The sequence below is a fragment of the Cornus florida genome, unplaced genomic scaffold (assembly GCF_030987335.1).
Source record: "Cornus florida cultivar Cherokee Brave unplaced genomic scaffold, ASM3098733v1 CherokeeBrave_3.0.0_Hap2_Chr10, whole genome shotgun sequence".
Lineage (NCBI taxonomy): Eukaryota > Viridiplantae > Streptophyta > Magnoliopsida > Cornales > Cornaceae > Cornus > Cornus florida.
The window spans coordinates 70,526,158-70,546,300 of NW_026775580.1; the positions used below are offsets into that span (position 1 = coordinate 70,526,158).

Genomic DNA, 20,143 nt, shown 5'->3' on the forward strand with positions numbered 1-20,143 from the left:
CATCAATTAGGATAAACTCATAATCTAATCATTCTCAAATTTATTGGTGTTTTTGTAAGTCTTGTTGTAATTGGTTTGTCGAGAAAAATATGTATATATATTTTTCTAAATACATATTTTTTTAAACAGTTGGAAAGTAAGAATAAAGTGGATATGTAAATGTATTTCAAATAAATATAATACTCTAATAATTATGAATCATTTTTCTTTTAATTTGTAAAAGTGAAAACACAATTCCAATTTCACCATTTGGAATTTACAAATTACCAGATGCTCAAGGTTGTTTCTGTGACTCTGTCCTGTAAGTTTTAATATAATCTATTGGGTATGAATAATTACACACATGTGACTATGACCACTTTGTCCTTCTTTAAAACGTTGAGAAAAGTATTAATTTCATTGGATGACTCTGATCTCTTTTTAACGATAACTGAAGCTAACCGAAGCGACTGATGAGAGTATATATTATGAGTATATACTAAAATATATGCTGCAAAATAGTCATCAAACACCATTTTTTTATAAGAGTTAATTTTTTTCCCATCACATCCCCATTGAAGATCACGAAATAAGCATAAAAATCATGAACATTGACGCTAATGATTAATTAAAGTGGGATATTTGGATATTCTCATGAATATCTGTAATTTCTATCATTACAGTTTGGTATTTTTCTCTGAGGACAACATCAGACACCTGTATTCTATTCATCTCGTGTTGTTTGTTCATTTCATCCAATGAAATTATTGATCAATCTATATATTTGTGTGTGTATATATATAGTAATCTAGGACCATTATATGTAAAATCACAAAGAACTAGTCATCACATTTTCACTCATACACAAGCATGAACTACGAGAACTATGATCCTTATTTCCCGGACCAACCTGTGGTTGATTTGTATCTCCCACTATGGGCTAACTTGCCCTCCTTCAAGTCCAAGCCAGCTTTCGTCTGGGCCGAGGACGGTTCAACCACTGTCACTAAATGCTCAACGCTTACCTATGCTCAGCTCAACAACTCGGTCCAGTACATTTCTTCTCAGCTTCTTTTTCCTCTACAGAGAGGTGACACTGTTGTCATCCTCTGCTCACCCGGGCTCGAGCTCGTAGAGCTCATTTTTGGGTGCCAAAGAGCTGGCCTTGTGTGTGTACCCATCATCCCACCTGACCCTTCTTTTGCCCAAGACAATCATCACCACCTTGTTAGAGTTCTCTCCCAGACAAAGCCCAAAGCTGCCATAGCAAACAGTGGCTATATCAAAAGTGTTCGACGATATGTATCGTCCTCCTCTGCCCACAATGTGTCCCTATGTGGGTTGTTACAAAAGCTAAGATGGATATCTAGTGATGATCTTAAAGAAAACAACAATGTGGAGTACTCAAAATGGAGTTTGTCGTCGTATAATGGCTGCAAACAGGACGACGTGTACTTGATTCAGTATACCTCTGGTGCCACCGGGATCCCAAAGCCGGTGCTTGTGAGGGCTGGCTCGGCAGCTCACAATGTCAGGACAGCGAGGAAGGCCTATGATCTTCATCCCAATAGTGTTATAGTGTCTTGGTTGCCTCAGTACCATGACTGTGGCCTAATGTTTTTGCTGCTGACTATTGTGTCTGGTGCAACATGTGTGTTGACATCACCTACTGCGTTCGTAAACCGGCCAAGGCTGTGGCTTGAGCTCATTGCAGAGTTCAAGGCGACTTGTACTCCGGTCCCATCATTCACCTTGCCGCTTGTTGTGAAACGAGGTGGGGTTGATAAAGGAAGCAAGCCAATTAGCCTAAGGAGTATGAAGAATTTGATTATTATCAATGAGCCAATTTACAAGGCATTGGTTGATGAGTTTGTTGACATGTTTCGCCCTTTTGGGCTAAACCCGTTGTCTATCTCTCCATCTTATGGCTTAGCAGAGAATTGTACCTTTGTCTCTACATCTTGGAGAAGAGAGGGCGAAAATTTCAGTCTTCCAAGTTACAATAAGCTCTTGCCTAGTGCAAGGCTTGGTTCGGGTACTGGCAAAGGTGAAGAAGAAGAAGAAGACGATGTGGATATTATTGTGGTGAATGAAGACACACATGAGCCAGCGGAGGATGAGGTTGAAGGAGAAATATGGGTTTCATCTCCGAGCAACGCCTCTGGCTACCTCGGACACCCTTCTTTAACTCGAGAGGTGTTCCAAGGGAGGCTCAACAACAAGGTGAGCAGATGCTTTGTCCGGACCGGTGACAGGGGAATTGTGAGAGGAGAAGAAAGGTATCTTTTTGTGATTGGCCGATGTCCGGACATTATTAAGCTCCAAAATGGGAAAGAAACACATCCTCATTATATAGAGACTGCAGCCTATAACAGTTGTCCACAGTTCCTAAGAGGAGGTTGCCTTGCAGCTTTCGAGATTTCAAGAACTTTACTACTTGTTGCAGAGCTGCAGAGAACTGGAGGAGAGATTAGGGTTTTGAGGAAGGTATGTGAGGGAATAAGAAAAGCTGTTTTGAAGGAAGAAAATGTTGATGTTGGATTGGTCCTTCTTGTTAAGAGTGGAAGTGTTCCCAAGACTAGTTCAGGGAAGATACAAAGATGGGCAGCTAAGAATAAGCTTTTGGAGGGTGAAATGAAGCTTGTAATGCAAATGCAGTTTGGTGATCATTGTCACAATTCGACGTCGTTGGCGAGGATCATAAGCTATGCAAATGAGGACAAAGGGGGAGGTGAAGATAAGGGAAAGAAAATAGTTGCTGAAGATACAGGACTCTCTCTTTCACTCTCAAATGCACCAATTCATTTGTCCTTGGTCTCTTCTCTTTAGGCGCACACAAAATTTGGCTTGATTATATTATATCCATGTAAAAATTTTGTTTATGAATAATGTTTTTTGAGCTGAAGCCTTTAACTGAAGACTTTGGCTGATCAACACAATGCATTATCCTAACCGTCAGATTACAAACGCTGGGTGATTATAAATTAATTTTCTTGTTTCGGAGATCACAACCCTGTCTGTCAACTCTTGCACTATATCGGGAGTACTTGTAAATTTTGTATAACATGGACTTGTGTACGTAATTGCTAATAAAGTGCAAGAATCAGAGGCACTTGAAACAAGAGAAAAGCAATAGCTAGCATCAGATATTGTCACAATCCATGAGTTAATCAATTCTATATTAGGGGTTCAATAAATTGAAAATCATTTGGGGACAAACGCAATTCTTTTCTATTTCTAAATACTCTTCTTAAACTAAATTATTCAATGCTGATAATTTTCAAGTAACACAAATATTATACTGAACAAATTTAACAATTATGTAATATTCGCTAGTAGGTAGAGCGCAACCATTAGCATATACACTTATAAAAAAAGAAAAGAAAAAGAGACAAGTCTTCGAAAACCCTTTTTTCCCCTGAATGTCATAATTTTATTGATACAAATGAACAATAAAGTACAGAAAAAGAAGTGATCAGCCAAAGATCACAAAATAAAGAAAATAGTCTTGGGCATACCCTTGACTAAAGGACCAAACAAACTAACAAAGGCACAAAACAGTTGATAAAAAAACCCATGTAAATCAGCTACAGAAATTCCCATAGATCGAGGCAATCCCTTCCAAGCATGGAGACATTGTGGTTTTTATGTCCGAGGCAAATACATGTTTTGGAGCACCGAATTGGCACCTTCAGTTCTCCCAAACGCAACAAAAGTGTCAAACAGAAAAGGGAATTGCAAGTATGTCCATGGGGTGTCATTCAAGTAGGTTAGTTGGATCTAAGGGATCAACCTGAACTTGCTTAATTTTTCTAAATTAATTGAGTTTCATTCAATTCAAAATTAAGTTACACTTGATAATATTACAGTAATAATTAATGCTGTGCAGATTGGGGGTTGAGTTGAAATTTTCTAATTGATCCTTCTAATTGTCATATACGTACACAAACATTTTGCTTGCAAATTATTCATCAATATTTCTTACAAGTAAAAAATCAACAGAGTTGAATAGAAAAGGATAAACGTTGCACATAAAGTATTTTTCTCCTTGTCTACCAAAATTCCAAACCTCTGCCCATTCTCGAGTCTCAAAACTATAGGCAACAATGGATTGGCGTAATTGCAGATACAATACCTGCAAGTCTGCATTAAATGCGCAAGGTCTGATTAATGGAAGCCCACCCCATCTCGATTTTCGGTGCTGGTCCAACACAACATGCCACTTGAATCGCCACCTCGAACTACAATCCATGCTTTCATAATCATAATCATCATCATCATATGTCCAAACATAAAATCCCTCGTCAATCAGGTCACAATAGTGCACGAGCCCTTCCGATTCCCACAAGAGCCTAGAAAACAAGCTCTTTTGTTGTTCACTAGGTAAGGAATACTCTGTTTTTGGTAATTCAATCAGCCTAAAAGTTTCTCTCCCATCTTCATAAACAAGCATGCATATGCTCCAAATCCAGAACAGCTTTCCTTTGCTACCAACACTAGGCCCAAAACAATCATGTTCCTTGAAGTCATGGCGGTGCAGAACACCAGAGTTTATGATCCTTGCTTGTTTTTCCCGCCAATGCCATGTCCGGGACGAGAAAATCTTGCAACCAATTCTCCCACCTTCGTGATCAATTTCTCTCCGGAAGTGACAAACAACTTTGAAGTGATAATCTGATCCATCAAATAAGATGCTCTCGCGAGCCGTTCTGTGTATTTCGTGTGCGCGAGGGAGCGGTATGCATCGATCGGAGACCGGACTGGAGATGTAGTAAGTCCAGTAACGGCCGTCGTGGGCGGCGTAGAGAAGCAGCCCGTTGCATGAATCGATCAAATAAGGGAAGGCGTGCTTGCAGGTCGGGAGATTGAGGTTGCCGCGGAGTTGGGTTTTTGGCGGCTTGTGTTCTTGGACTGTGATGAAGGTTGATTCATGGAGGTTTGGGTTCATGGAGGTTTGTCTGAGGAAGAGGACCAGGCCTGCGGAGGAGGTGAGAGGCGTGGAGTGGCGGAGATGGGTTATGAAGTTGCACCATGTCTTTGAGACAAGCTTTGCTCTAATGAGGTGCGTTAAGGGGAGGCGAAGAAGGATTGCTTGTATGAGATCAGGAAACAGATTGCCCATCTCCATCTCCATCTCTCTCTTTCTCTAACTCGATCTCTGTCTCCTCTCTCGCGGCACAGGCGGTCAATGTTTTCCTAATCTGTAGGATTTACATACATACATATATATATATATATATGTTATATTTGGTCACTTTGCGTGCTACTAAAGTAATATTGAAGAAAACCCTATTGGTAAAGGCGGTTAATCCCCCAACCATAAAAATATACCACATATACCCTTACCAAAAATATATATATATATAAAAAAATAAATAAATAAATAAATAAAAAATACACGCTCCTATATATGATATCCCCTTATAAAAAATTATATATATATATGTGTATGTATAAATGGAAAGAATTAGGCGTGAATATAAATAGAAAAAAGAAATCCTAGAAACATTAATTATTAGTTAGTTCTTGTTGAAATTAGATAGGATGTTAAAATGAAAATTGAAAGCCCTGGATTACTATTCAGAAACTAAATTCCTTTTGTTACTTTTATTTTTTAGTTGGTCTTTTAATGAAAGTTGGCATATTAAATAATATTTATTGCGTGTCAAGCAAGCAAGAAATCTAGGTGTGAAAGTTCATATTTTACATAAGATTTCTTGCGTGGCAAGCAAGAAATCTAAGTGTGAAAGTTCGTATTAGATAGGGACTGGGTCAAGTATAGATTGATACAGTAAGAACGAGATGGTCCTATTAGGTTTCTAAGATTGGTGAACTAAGAGTGCAAGAATTGGCTTTAATTCTAGGGTAAATCAGATAGACCCTCTTCTGATGTTTGGACAAAAGTCGACCAGAATTGACTTTGAGTGGTTAAGAGTCAGTAATACCATATTTATGATTATATATTGTATTGTATTTTATAAATAGAAAAAAAATAAGACTTTCCTAGTAAGAGGGAGGTCCACACACATTGTCTGTAATTATAAAATCAGTGATAAATAAAGAAATGAAAGAGGGTGACTAAATTTATTCTTAAAAAATTATTATCCTTATATAATAATTACACACTATTTATTTATTTATAATTGGATCACATCAGCAGTGACTCAGGTGAGTAGGACCTACTCAATGGTGAATAGGAAAGTGTTGTCCATAAAAAAATAATAAAATTACCATTTTATAAAATTTAGTCCACTAATTAATTTATTGAAAAAATAAAAAATAAAAAATCTTTAAATATCAAATCTCATGAGTAGTCAATGTCTTTAGGAGGGCAAGTTCAAAAAAAAAAAAAAACAAAAGGGCCTAGGCCCAAAATAAAAGGTATAAACAAAAACATAGTCCATGGATATGCTAAGAACCCAAACAATTAGCCCACAGGAGAACTCAGCCCAAAATAGGTCAAAGATATAACCGTTACTCCTCCATAACGTCTCCATCTCTCATAATTTCACAAATTATATTGCTGATTTTTCACCACTACATTGGTGAATTTTATCATTACAAATGGTGAAATTAACAATAGGTGATGTGACGTGTTGTGCGTTGTTGAATCTGCATAATATATATTTAACCTGAACATTTTATTTTGGTTAACAATTCAAGCCCCAAAACGTATTGAGGCAGTGAAATTTTTTTTTGTACTAACTGTAGACAATTTTCTTTGCTTAATTATCTGGGTTGGAAGTTTTTTTTTTTTTTTGAAAGTTGAATGATTTATAGATATATATGTAAACTGTACACAAGTGTAGTCCACTGAAGGTAAAAAACAGCCCAAGACCCAGCCCCAACAGCAGGAGCATGTCAACATGGCACAAAGTTGTTGATGTAGACTGTGTAGTGCTGGCCATTAAAAAATAAAATATAAAAAATAAAAAATAATAATAATAAGAATACCTGATATCACTTGTGCTAATAGAAATGTTGGTACAAATTTATGGTGCAAATATCTCTCTCTCTCTCTCTCTCTCTCTCACACACACACACACACAAACACACACACACACATATAATTAAAACATAAGCATTTATATAAATTGACAAGTTGCTTATCTTATACAACACACAGAAGTCACTTAACCCTCTATACCTCAAGTGACATGTGTTGGAAACGGGACATTAAAAACATAAATTTTAGATGAAGTTTCGAATAAATTCCGCTAATAATTTCTTGCGGATCTCTAAATGAGCGCGTTTCTCTCCTCAAGGAGATGAATATGGTATATTTACTTTTTCAAATCCGTTTTCGAGTGAATGAGAAATTAGTTCCAAAATGTGGTGTTTTGATAAGCCTAAATAGGTATGCAAAATGTGGAAAGTGTTTGTCCCATATGGAAAAAATGTTGAAACTAATTGAAATTTAAATAAACCAAGCTTGGGCTTGGGCTTGGGCTTGGGCTTGGGCCTAATTGTAAAGTCCAATTATTCTTTTTACTAAATAGAATCTTGGATTGGGCCTTTAATTTTGGGCTGGGCTTATTTAAATGGGTGGTTAGTTTTTAAATTTAAATTAAAAGTTAGATTTTTTTTCAAAGGGTTGCATCTATTTCTACAGGATTGCATCTGTTTTTCAAAGAGTTGCATCTGTTTCTAAAAGGTTGTAACTCAAAACCAACAGACATAACTATTCATGTGAACCATTGCAACCTATTGAAGTGGATGTGTCTATTAGTGAATAGATACCATGTGAACCATTACAACCTATTAGAGTGGATGTGTCTATTGGTGAACAGACACCATGTGAACCATTGCAACCGATTAGAGTAGATGTATTCAGTGTGAAGAGACACATATAAATGGTTGTGTCCAATGATGAAGAGACACACCCAATCCGAAAAGGCACATTAATTAAAAACTAACTTTTAGTTTTTCCAAAGGGTTGCACCCAATCCAAAAAGGCATCTTGTTGCCTATAAATACCCCCCTTTGGATTATTTGCAAATCATTCATTTTTCAATTTCTTCTATCTCCCTCTCTAGACTTGAACCCAACCCAAGTGGGTTCAAACCATAGGTTAAGTGGTCCGAACCACTTAGACCCTAATTCAATTTCATCGAGCCATATTAAGATTGGTCCGAACCATTTGGTTCGAATTACACCAAATTCAGCATTTATATAGTATAGATGTATTTTTGAGTCAGAGAGAGTATTACACGGAGGAGGTTTGTCGTATCCACGAGTTTGTAGTGCTGCTACTAGTGGATGTAGACCGTTATATCTTAGGAGATAGACGCCACTGAGTCCGTTAGCACTATAGCGGGGTGAATCTGTCTTAAGGACGTAGTATCCAATACTAGCTTCCGTCCAGGTTCATTCCTTGTATATTATTATTATTTTATTACTTTATTTTGCATATTTAATTAAATATAGAGTTGCATATTTAATTAATGATTTCTTAGCATATTGTTAATTATCACATGACATATTAGTATAAGGTTTGTGATATCTTAAATATCACATGAAACATATATTTTTCCAACAATCTTAAGACAGATTCACTCATTGCGTATGTTTTATTATATACTTCTATTTTTAAGATATAAACAAGTAGAAATTATACTAATAAATGAGATATAATAAAATAATGTTATATACATTATTATATGATAATATGATAAATATTGATATATTCAATATTATGTGAAATTGAAGCATATTATATTAATAAATTATTGAATTATTTATATAATTCAATATTGGTTGAATTATTTTAATTTTGTAATATAATATTATGTAGTATATTATATTATTTTAAATTTGTGTCAACTAGAAATAGAAAAATGTATTTCATTCTTTTTATCAATGATTGCACAAGATAATGTTATCTACATCTGTTACGAAGCAAAGATAAAGCCTTAGAAATGTTTAAATATTACAAAAATGAGGTTGAGAATCAACTTAACAAGGTGTTAATAAATGATAGAGTTCGTGAATACGAATCATCATTTGCTGATATTTATTCAGAACATGGTATCATTCACGAAGAAATGATGAATGCTATGTTGACAAGTTTTGGTTTAACTCAGAATTTGTGGGGGAAAGTTTTGCTTTTCGCAAATTATGTTATCAATAAAATACCTCAAAAGAAACTAATGTGACATCATATGAATTATGGAAAGGTCAAAAAACCTTCCTATAAATTTTAGAAGTGTGGGGGTGTCTAACTAAGTTTGCAGTTCCTACTCCTAAGAAAGTTAAAGTGGGACCTATAATGTGACGACCTTGTGAGTGGGTGTGCCGTGAGCGAGTGCAAGAGGCACTGACATGCTACCACACTGAGCAAGCTACATGTGAACAGTCCCCACACCTCTACACAAGGAAAGATAAAGTGATTTTATGTAGTGGTGTTATCTCCAATTGGTATGAGGCATTTTGAGATAAAACCCAATAACAAAATTGTGCGGGCTCGATTCCAAAGCGGACAATATCATATTATATGGTGGAGTAAATCGTTACATAAAACCTTTGATAGGTTATGCTCATAACATCAGTGCATATCATTTTCTTGTGAGTTAGAACGTCTACATCTTTTGGTCCTGATTTTCTAGCATGTTTATTGGTGAATGAGGCACAAAGGTTTGAGAAAACAAAGTCTTCTCTTGAATATTATTATATCTTAGATTAGTTATGTGATATAATTAATCATGTAGTATAATATTATTTATGTGAGTTCAATATTATTTATATAAGTGCTTACTTTTAATTGATATTATAATAATACTTAATGTGCATAATAATTTAATTTTACAATATAATTGATTTAATGTGTGATATTATTAATTTTGGATGAGTTTATGACTGGTTTGTGTATTTAATACAACAGACAAAAATTGACTAGTCTAGCTATGTCAATTCTCCCGATAGTCAAGGGAAAAAGATCTTTACTAGTATTTAAAGACACGTATAGCTGTGAATGGGCTGAATAAGATAAGATTTTCTGATAACTTTAAAGTGTTTAATGAAAAATGTTATGGATACAGTAAGCAAGTATATTGAGACAAGCTAAATCAAGCTAGTTAGTTATAATGTACAATTTAGCTGAAAGCTAAAATGTTACTAAGTTGCAAACTAATTAGCTTAGCCATAAGTTAAAATGATTAATGAGGTGCACAGAACCTAAGAGGAAGATGAAAATCTGTTAGTTGGTTCCTACTCTCTACTTGGTAGTAAAAAACACGAGGATGATGAGTAGCCATTTTAGCCATAAGCTATTTGAGCTATACATCATATCTACTCATATATGAGTGAATAATACTACTTGTGAATTAGTAGTTTTTAAAGAATATTTTTCAAAACAAATTACTCTACTACCAAGGTAAACTACTTAGTTAAGTGTGTACTAAAGTTAAGAGCTACTAAAATTGATAACTGAGCAAACTTAACTTCAAGCTAGTGGTAATAGCAGAGAAGTGGGTGCTCATTATAAACTAGTAGTAATTAATGAGAAGAGTGTGCTTAATCTAAGCTAGTAATGAGAGCTTAAAAACTCACTTTTAACTAGTAATGATAGTTGAGAAGTGAGTGCTCACTTTGTGGTGATGTATCCAAAACTTAAACAATAAGTGAGTTATTTGCTTAAATGATTGAGTTATGTGATGTATGACACATGAAATGTTATGACATGTTAAGATGACTGACTTAACATGAACCTAAACATGAATAACTCAATTCATATATACAAGAGATGTAGTTACAAATATTAATTAAAGCCCATTGTAATTAATATCTCCAGTATTAATTCACAGTAACGTCTATGACATATTATAAGAACAAGCTAGAGATAAAGTGAATACATATGCATTAGAGACTGTTATACATGTTTGTTAAAAAATGAATATAAAAACTTGGAAAGGAAGATGAGGTGAAATATATAATATATGGTATTTCAAGACTTGGAAAACCATAAGAAATATATCATATATAAAATTTCAAGATTATCCCAAAGTTGTGGGGGGATATTGTCCATAGATAAAATTTGTTATGAACTAGTGCATGTTGTTTTCAAGATTATAAACTAGTGCATGTTGTTTCCTATGAGGAAAATATTATGGAACAACTAGAAGAGTTTTTTTTTCTAACGGAAGAGCTGAGTTATTTGTTCTAGTTGAAGAGTAAAGTGTGCAAGCTTATAAGTCCTTGAGTGAATTAAAGTTGGTACCAAGACAATGACATAAATGTAATGTATAAGTCATTGTATGCTTAAAATAATAATAATAATAATTAATGATATACTAATTAGTATATTTAATATGAAAGATTTAACATCTGATAACATAATATATTCTCAATAGAGTGAGATTGAGATAATACTAGTTATGATAACAAAAGCCTAGCTAACTTTTGTAGATGTAAATCTCAAATATAAATATTAGTCAAAGTATATCATTGGTTGAGATTGCAAGGCATCTTAATAACTGTGTTTAATTGCATATTTTCAATCCAGGATCGGATCATTGAAAAATAATAAATTACGTAGTGGAGATACACCCTAAATCCAATATTACATAGATCGAGGTATCTAATTAAATTGGAGGTGTAACAGTGATGCAATCTGGATATGAGATATTAAAGACTTCAAATCCAAGAGTGGATATGTCTTTTATATTAAAGGTGTAGTTGTATGTTCTTAATATAACTCAAAGTTAGAAACTTTGAATAAATCAAATAGGAAAGTCAATAGACTTCACCTAGAGGACATTTCAAAGTAAGTCTACACCTGTGCCACTAAAGAAAATGATATTGCTAACAATAAGCAATTTTAGGGCACAAAGTATAAAGTTGCTCTCACCTGGAGAAATCTCTGCAGAGTGTAATATTTCTAAACACAACCTTGTGGCCACATATAAAATTGAGGATTGTACTAGAGAGTAATTGTACAGATCATCGAGGGGAATTGGGTTTAAAGCCGAAAGCTAACGAGTCACCTTAATGGAAACCCAACCTAGTTGACTAGAGATCCCAAGATCTAGGTTCAAAGGGACAACAGAAATTCTGAGTGACTCACCAAAAGCACTGGGAAGATATAAATCTTCTGTCCATTTCTATGATGAGACAGTGCTACCTATAGCGAGGATTAGGATAAGTTATGTTTTTTAATGACTCTTATACCTTGAAAATTCAAGTGGGGTATGGTAGGATACTCTTAATAAAAAGTCACTTATATGAGCGTGAAGTGGGGCCGCTTTTATGAGAACTATAAAGGCTAAGTTTTCTGGAGCACTCATTGAATAACAGGAATTGTTCAGGGCCAAAATGAACACAACAATGAGAACCAACTTTGTGAGGAAAGGTACTGTGTGTTTGTTATTGTCTTGGTTTACACAAACGGCTGAACAATTCAAGACATCGCGTTCACTGGTTAGCCAGTAAATCCGATAGCAATACACTAAGGAAGGTTCAAAGCCAAAAACTACCTATCCTGATGCAGTAACTTTCTGACTATATACTCTATAGTGTCTGCACGATCATCTTTTGCATTTTACGCAAATTTCCATTCATGTGAGGGATTGTTGGAAACGGGGGCATTAAAACCATAAACTTTAGATGAGGTTTGGAATAGATTCCATTAATAATTTCTTGCGAATCTCTAGATGAGCGCGTTTCTCTCCACAAGGAGATGAACGTAGTATATTTACTTTCTCGAATCCGTTTCCGGGTGAATGAGAAATTAGCTCCAAAATGTGGTGTTTTGATAAGCCTAAATAGGTATGCAAAATGTGGGAAGTGTTTGTCCCACATGAAAAAAATGTTGAAACTAATTGAAATTTAAATAAGCCAAGTTTGGGCTTGGGCTTGGGCTTGGGCTTGAGCCTAATTGTAAAGTCCAATTATTCTTTTTACTAAATGGAATCTTAGATTGGGCCTTTAATTTTAGGCTAGGTTTATGTAAATGGGTGGTTAGTTTTTAAATTTAAATTAAAAGTTAGATTTTTTTTTCAAAGGGTTACATCTATTTCTACAGGGTTGCATCTGTTTTTTTCAAAGAGTTGCATCTGTTTTTAAAGGGTTGCAACTCAAAACCAACAGACATAACTATTCATGTGAACCATTGCAATCTATTGGAGTGAATATGTCTATTGGTGAACAGACATCATGTGAATCATTACAACTTATTAGAGTGGATATGTCTATTAGTGAATAGACACCATGTGAACCATTGCAACCAATTGGAGTAGATGTGTCCAGTGTGAAGAGACACATATAAATAGTTGTGTCCAATGATGAAGAGACACACACAATCTGAAAAGGCACATTAATTAAAAACTAGCTTTTAGTTTTTTTCCAAAGGGTTACATCCAATCCGAAAAGGCACCTTGTTGCCTATAAATACCCCCATTTGGATTATTTGCAAATCATTCATTTTTCAATTTCTTCTATCTCCCGCTCTAGACTTAAACCCAACCCAAGTGGGTTCAAACATAGGTTAAGTGGTCCGAACCACTTAGAACCTAATTCAATTTCATCGAGCCATATTAAGATTGGCCCGAACCATTTGGTTCGAATTACACCCAATTCAGCATTTATATAGTATAGATGCATTTTTGAGTCAGAGAGAGTATTACACGGAGGAGGTTCACCGTATCCACGAGTTTGTAGTGCTGCTACTGGTGGATGTAAACCGTTGTATCCTAGGAGATAGACGTCACTGAGTCTGTTAGTACCATAACGGAGCGAATCTGTCTTAAGGACATAGTATCCAATACTAGCCTCCGTCTAGGTTCATTCCTTGTATATTATTATTATTTTATTACTTTATTTTGCATATTTAATTAAATATAGAGTTGCATATTTAATTAATGATTTCTTAGCATATTGTTAATTATTACATGACATATTAGTATAAGGTTTGTTTTATTTTAAATGTCACATTAAACATATATTTTTCCAACAAATGCTCCCAGAAACTTATAATATAAGCTCTAAAGGACCACATACCTAGAGAATACAAATTATTGAAATTCTTACAATCCAAACACTACTTCAACAATCCATAACTCCATTGCTTCAGCACTCTAATTCAATCCTAAAACGAAGCTTCTCTCAAACTTCCCTTAACTGTAAAGCTTAAGGACTCATTTGCTTTCTTTGGTTCCTCACAAATTGTCACCTTAACCTCCAAACCTGCATCTTCTTGTTGATCATCATCAACATCAACACAAGACTTTGGATTAATCTCCATTACTACCGAGTTCATCTTCATCTCTGCAGTCCCTGTCGTCCCATCATGCTGCAGCTTCGAATTCATTTTGACATCCTTGTTCGTGTCTTTGTATATGAAGTACAGTATCATTTGGACAATTCCAAATAAAAAACCCATCACATTTGGTAGCTGATCGTCATTCAATCACATGAATTGGGAAAAAAAAAGGGTCAGTACAGTCGTTAATGTTGGTGCTTTTAATTAAAAACAAGTGTAGATAGATATGGTGTAAATTAATGGAATTGTTCACTTACTGCAATGTAGAAATCCTTCACGAAGAATCCATAGAAGAACCACATGGTTGCACAGATTGTGAGAAAAAATGATAGAGTGAATGGCATGAACTCCACGCTCTTCGTTCTAATCACTTGCCTCTGTGCACGCAACATAAATTATAATCAATAATTTAAGGGTTGAGATTGTGTAGTCGCGACAGCACTTAGCATTTCTTGTTGAATAAAAGTGTGTGTATATATATAAATATAGATATGAGTTACCATGATACTTAGAGGAGAGGCAAAAACAGCCAGGTTGATAGCAGCACAAATCCACCCCACAACTGCTACCCTCTTAGGACCCTTGACTAGTAATGTGGTAAGTAGCATTATCAAGCCAAAGACCCCTATGTTGAATATGAATATAAAACTTAATGTGAACATCTGCATAAATATATATTAATTCATCATCAACTGTCAGACAAAACATAGAATCCTTGATTATCCTTCTTGAAAATGAGTGTGTGTGTGTGTGTGTGAGAGAGAGAGAGAGAGAGAGATTGACCTTGCCCTTCTTAGGTGCATATATTATGTACAAGGTAAGGTAGGTAATTTCAATAACACATCCAATGCCATTAATGCTGACAATCATATTTGCATTTGTCTTGATAAAAGCATAATACAACAATAACGTTGCACTGAAGAGTGCCACCACATAGGGTATTGATTGATACCCTTCTGATGATTTCTTCTGGTAAATTTTGTAAAAGGTTGGCCTGAGAGAGAGACAGTGAAATTAAGCAAGTCAATTACAGGCAAAAATAATCTTCTTATGGTTTAATGATGGATTAATTATACATATTTATATGCAAATTAATATAATATTCCCAAGTGAATGGGGCTTACACTGGCGCCAAGAACACCAGGAATGATACAATATTACCTATGAACGACAAAAGAAACCAAAGTACATTCAAATTAATCAATAAAACAGGTCCATACATGTCAAGAAAGAAAATAAAATATATGATAATAAAAGAAAACGTGATCCAATGATATCATGACCGATAAGTTATGCAAAGTATACCCTTAATTTTACCGGGAAAAAAATTGCTATATAACATCCATGATTTGGGAATATCCCAAAGTGAAAGTACTAAGACATCTAGTTCTTCAGAAAGATCATATATAATATAGTAGTGTTTATATATGTACCCAAGAGGCCGAAAATGAAAGCCAATTGATCAAGAGTTAAGACTGCCATTCTCTCAGCAGCAGTGAAGTTCTCTGTAGGGATGATCTCTTTTGCGCGCGCTACAGAAAGACTTGGAATAACTGTCCATGCTGACATCCTTTATACAGATAATTGTCAAACAAAAGTTGGGCAGAGAAGGTTGGGGATCAATGTTTGGTGTGGAAACATTACTGTGTGTTGCTTTGAACATGTTGGCAAAGCAGACTCAAGATCAGGGAAGTGTTTGTCGCATGTATGTAAGTAATTACCATGTTACCAGAGCTGGTAAAGTGTGCCCCTAAATGGATTTGGGTTGGTAAATCTCTGACCCAATTGATCTATATTTTAGTTGGGTAATGAATCAATGATGAGTCTTTTTGGTTCAATTTGTTTACAACACTTTTCCGACGACGCATGTTTATTTTTACACAGAGTTGTGTTTTATAGTTCCTTCAAAATAGTTTTATGAGAATTGATTTTCTGAAAACTGAATCAAACAAACCTCATATTAGTGTTTTTTTTGAAGCAGTTCAAATAATAATTTAATATCATTGACCCCAAATTGTAAGTGTGACTTGGGAATAATTGTAAATTCATTTAAGATAAAGCCAAAGATGATAATAACAATAAATACGTAAATATATGTGACATAAATGCCTCTTGGTCGGTTACTACTGATTGTGACCTCTCATCCAAATTAAGCTTCATACTATAAAGTAATTTAACATTATCCGTCTCTGTTCAACATTAATTTGAATGGGACCTTAAACTTGAGTGAGTTCATGCATGATGTCAATTTCAGCATCGGGAAAGTTTTTGTTTGGCATTTTTGCATGGTTTTGCTCCTCCACATTTGTATCCATGTCTTGCTATAACAATGCCGTGAATGTGATAAATCATTTTCAAATCATGTGGTTAAATCTCATCAAATTAGGTCTTTGGTTTGCCACGTTTTGCTAATATGACTTGGTTCGATCACCCGAAATGAGCGAACTTGCTGCGAGCTGAGAAGCAATGGGTACAACGATATGAAATTGTGACTAATAAAATGAAATAACTTTGTAGTCCTTTATGCTGCATTAAATCTGAACTTTGTTATGAAAACTGCAAAACCCTCTTTTCACTTCTCACTAGCTGGTTTACTCTAATTTGATTGAATTCCATACTACATTACATTTTTAAAGGTAGAGAAGTACCGTACAATATACGAAATCAACATGATGCACATAAAAAGAACCAATTTTAGTCATGGATGGTCTTCATATTGCTAGGTCCATTTATACGAATGGTTGACTACAGTGAACGTGCAATATTTGGAACCACATGCAGCTTTAACATATGTTGTTTTATTAGGCTCCACCAAACATCTTGACATCAACATTCCAAATTTTTAGTGACTCATGCTATTTCGGTAGGAAGGAAAGAATAGGGGTGAAAAAAAAATAAGAGGAAAAGAATAAATTTTTTTCGTTCGGTAGAAATGATATAAGGAAAGAAATCATCCTTCCTTCTTCACAAATTTTCATCTGTCCATATTTTTGCGGAAGATATGAAAGAAGACAAGTGAACTTATTGTAAAAATTTTAAATTACTACATCACCCTTCATAAATATTTAATAAATCCCATAAAAAAAATAAGGGATGGATTTAATGGTAAAAATAACTTAAAAATTTATCTTTCCTTTTATCTTACCGATCAAATTAAATTGTCAATTTTTTTCATTCTCTTCCATCTAACCCAACAAAAAGTGAGAAACACTTAATCTCTTCTCTAAGGATGTCTCAGTCATTATTTTTTCTCTCTATTCCATTCCCTTTTTTTTCATTCTTACCGAACAGAGAAGAAAGCAAATTTTTTTCTAAGAGAGAAGTGATAAGAGAAGTTTGCCTTGCTTAGTTAGAAGGAAGCAAGAATGGATGATTTTTTTATCCCACAGAGATTAGGCGGACAAGAGGAAAGAAAGAATGAGAGATTAGTTTATAAATTTGTAATACCTACCTTAACATTTATTTAATTACAAATTGACTTATTTTAACCAACATCAATTTTAATTACAAATCTGTCAGGTAAACAATATCGACCTCGTGGTTTTGGTGAAACTGTCGAAACAAATCGAAGAACTGCATTTACCATAGTTCGACCTCATGAGTTTTAACTAGAATTCATGGTTTTATAGTTAAGATGCATTATGTCACAAGGGTAAATTCTGAACACGAATCTAGTGGCTTGTGATGACACTAAGCCAGAAATATGAACAACTTTTCTCTAAATTTCTAACTTAGCTCAGCCAACTTACATTTGCTGCCTAGAACACACAGTAAGTAAAACACTCTCACACGCAAGTATAGTTGCAAGAATGTAAGGACAATAATACCCACGAATTTACAGAAGCACAAGGCTTCCAACCTTTTACTATTATTCACAAAACAGTATAAGGAAAGGCCTCAACCTGCAGAAGCATATAAAAGTCTCTAACAACACAACTCTGTGTCTCACTCTCTATCTCCTTCTCTACAGATCCCACATTAGCAATATATAGGCAAACTCTCAAAACCGCCCACAACTGCCCACTAAAGTGGTAGATGACACCCTCATCCACCTAGGGTCGTGTTGGCACCCTCTTAGTGTGTCAGCACTACATATGCAGTTGACAAACCCAACTGCTAGCTTGTTGGCACGCTTTGCTCATGCCACATGCATGGGAAGTTACTTAGCACACCCCCACTCCGCATAATATATGCACACGAGGGGGAAGTGTTAGTAACTTCCCCCCAACCAACTGCGCCCACTTAGCCATCTTCTATAACCATCAGCATTGTGGGGGAAAACCGACTCCAATCGCCTGTGCCATATGCATGGGAAGTTACTCAGCACACCCCCACTCCCCAAAATGAGTGGAAAGTGCTAGTAACTTCCCCCGACCAATTGAACTCACTTAGCCATCTTCTGTAACCGTCAGCATAGTGGAGGAAAACCAACTCCAACCGCCTATGCCACATGCATGGGAAGTTACTCAGCACACCCCTACTCCCCAAAATGAGTGGAAAGTGTTAGTAACTTCCCCTAACCAACTGAGCCAACTTTGTGAACCTAGCCAGTGCCAAGCCCACTAATCTGCACCCACATATAAATGCCTTAGAGTGCACGGCGTGCCAAGCCATGCACGCCCGTGTGCACGTCCGAGTGCACACCCATAAGCGTGTTACTGCACGCCGGCGCGTAAGTTGGTGCTCATCTACGCGCGCTATGATTGAACATCCGTGTGCACGCGACTGCACGCTTGTGCGTACACCGGGCTAAACCCCTGCCCGTGCGCCCGCCTAAACACCCGCGCGCGTCACTGCTCACTTGTTTGCCATTCGGTAGTTCGGATGCTCCCCTCTTGTGCAACTATCTTGGAGTGGTGTAACACGTGCCCATACACGTTGGCTAAGCCCTCTGAGCAAGTCATGCCATAGCCCAACTGATGTGCTCAACCCCTCCCTAGTATAGTTCTAAGGAAAATCAGCACTCTGACAGGAGTAGACATCACCTATGCTTGAGGAGTCATAATGGTCTTTCAGACCCTTCCCGATATCCAAATCGAGTGCTGTCTGCACCAACCATCTATGCTTGAGGAGTCATAACTCTTTCACATATTCACGCACTATACCTGTGAAGTTTCCGATTTTCGGCATTTTTCTTTTTTTTTTTCAGAATTTTGTTAATGCAAGGGTATTTTCGTCATTTCCCATTTTTGTGTGCCGGGTGTGTCGGACGGTTGGTTGGGACATTCTATTGAGTTCAAGACTCTTGGAAATGCAAGGTTAGGCATTTTTCCATTTTTCGGGCCGAACAGTCCCGTGTGGGACCCGCTACCGGTATTGTCATGTATTGGGATTTTGGTTGGGTCTATTTACATTTTATGCATTTTATTTTATGTGACTTATATATATATATGTATTTGTGTGGTGTAAATTAAAAACAAAAGAAAATGAGAAAAGAAAAGAAAAGTGGCGGGACCCACCACTTACTCTTATGTAATGGTCTAAAGACCATTTTTAGCCTCAAATCTCTCTCACTCCCGTATCTTTCTCTTTTCCCCCTCTTCTTCTTGATTTTTCTTTTTCTTTTGAGTTCTAAACTTCAAATCAAGATTTCTTTCTCATTTCTTGGAGTTTTTAGAAGCCGTTTACGGAAAATTGAAGCCTACGACGAGGCCTTCGAATCCATACCAGCAATTTCAGTTTTGATGCTCCATAGAAATTTTGAAAATCTAGACCCATTTTGAGGGTTTTGCATCAATTTGAGGTAGGGGTTCCTAATCCATGTTTTTCTTGTTCCTTTGTAAATTATATCTCATAAATTGTTGCAAAGCATGTTTGTTTTTGAATTAATTGTCTTGAAGATGATGTAAATGTTATATGTGAAGTTTATGATCATATGTGCTATTTGAATTGTACAAAAAAAAAAAAAAA

General features: G+C 35.7%; 2 protein-coding genes across 2 annotated transcripts; one reads left to right on the plus strand and one right to left on the minus strand.

Annotated features, from left to right (window-relative positions):
- The first annotated feature begins 849 nt into the window (after positions 1–849).
- Positions 850–2,808, plus strand: LOC132277820 (uncharacterized). The gene has a single exon (XM_059779661.1). It carries the CDS (start codon positions 850–852, stop codon positions 2,806–2,808), a length of 1,959 nt encoding a protein of 652 aa, XP_059635644.1.
- Positions 2,809–14,059: 11,251 nt separating this feature from the next.
- On the minus strand, positions 14,060–15,736 carry LOC132277821 (bidirectional sugar transporter NEC1-like). Its single transcript, XM_059779662.1, has 6 exons — positions 15,667–15,736; positions 15,358–15,394; positions 15,017–15,227; positions 14,734–14,895; positions 14,491–14,610; positions 14,060–14,365 (listed from the first exon to the last, which is right to left on the minus strand). Exons 1-6 carry the CDS (start codon positions 15,713–15,715, stop codon positions 14,060–14,062), a joined length of 885 nt encoding a protein of 294 aa, XP_059635645.1. The 5' UTR covers positions 15,716–15,736.
- Between the last annotated feature and the right edge of the window lie 4,407 nt (positions 15,737–20,143).

Bases quoted from the DNA above. Each gene is read 5' to 3' on its own strand.
- LOC132277820 (XM_059779661.1), top strand. From the start codon at position 850: ATGAACTACGAGAACTATGATCCTTATTTCCCGGACCAACCTGTGGTT.
- LOC132277821 (XM_059779662.1), bottom strand. From the start codon at position 15,715: ATGGCAGTCTTAACTCTTGATCAATTGGCTTTCATTTTCGGCCTCTTG. The intron at 15,395-15,666 runs GTACATATATAA...TGTCGTTCATAG, and splicing joins TTTCATTTTCGGCCTCTTGG to GTAATATTGTATCATTCCTG. The intron at 14,611-14,733 runs GTAACTCATATC...TTGCGTGCACAG, and splicing joins CCTCTCCTCTAAGTATCATG to AGGCAAGTGATTAGAACGAA.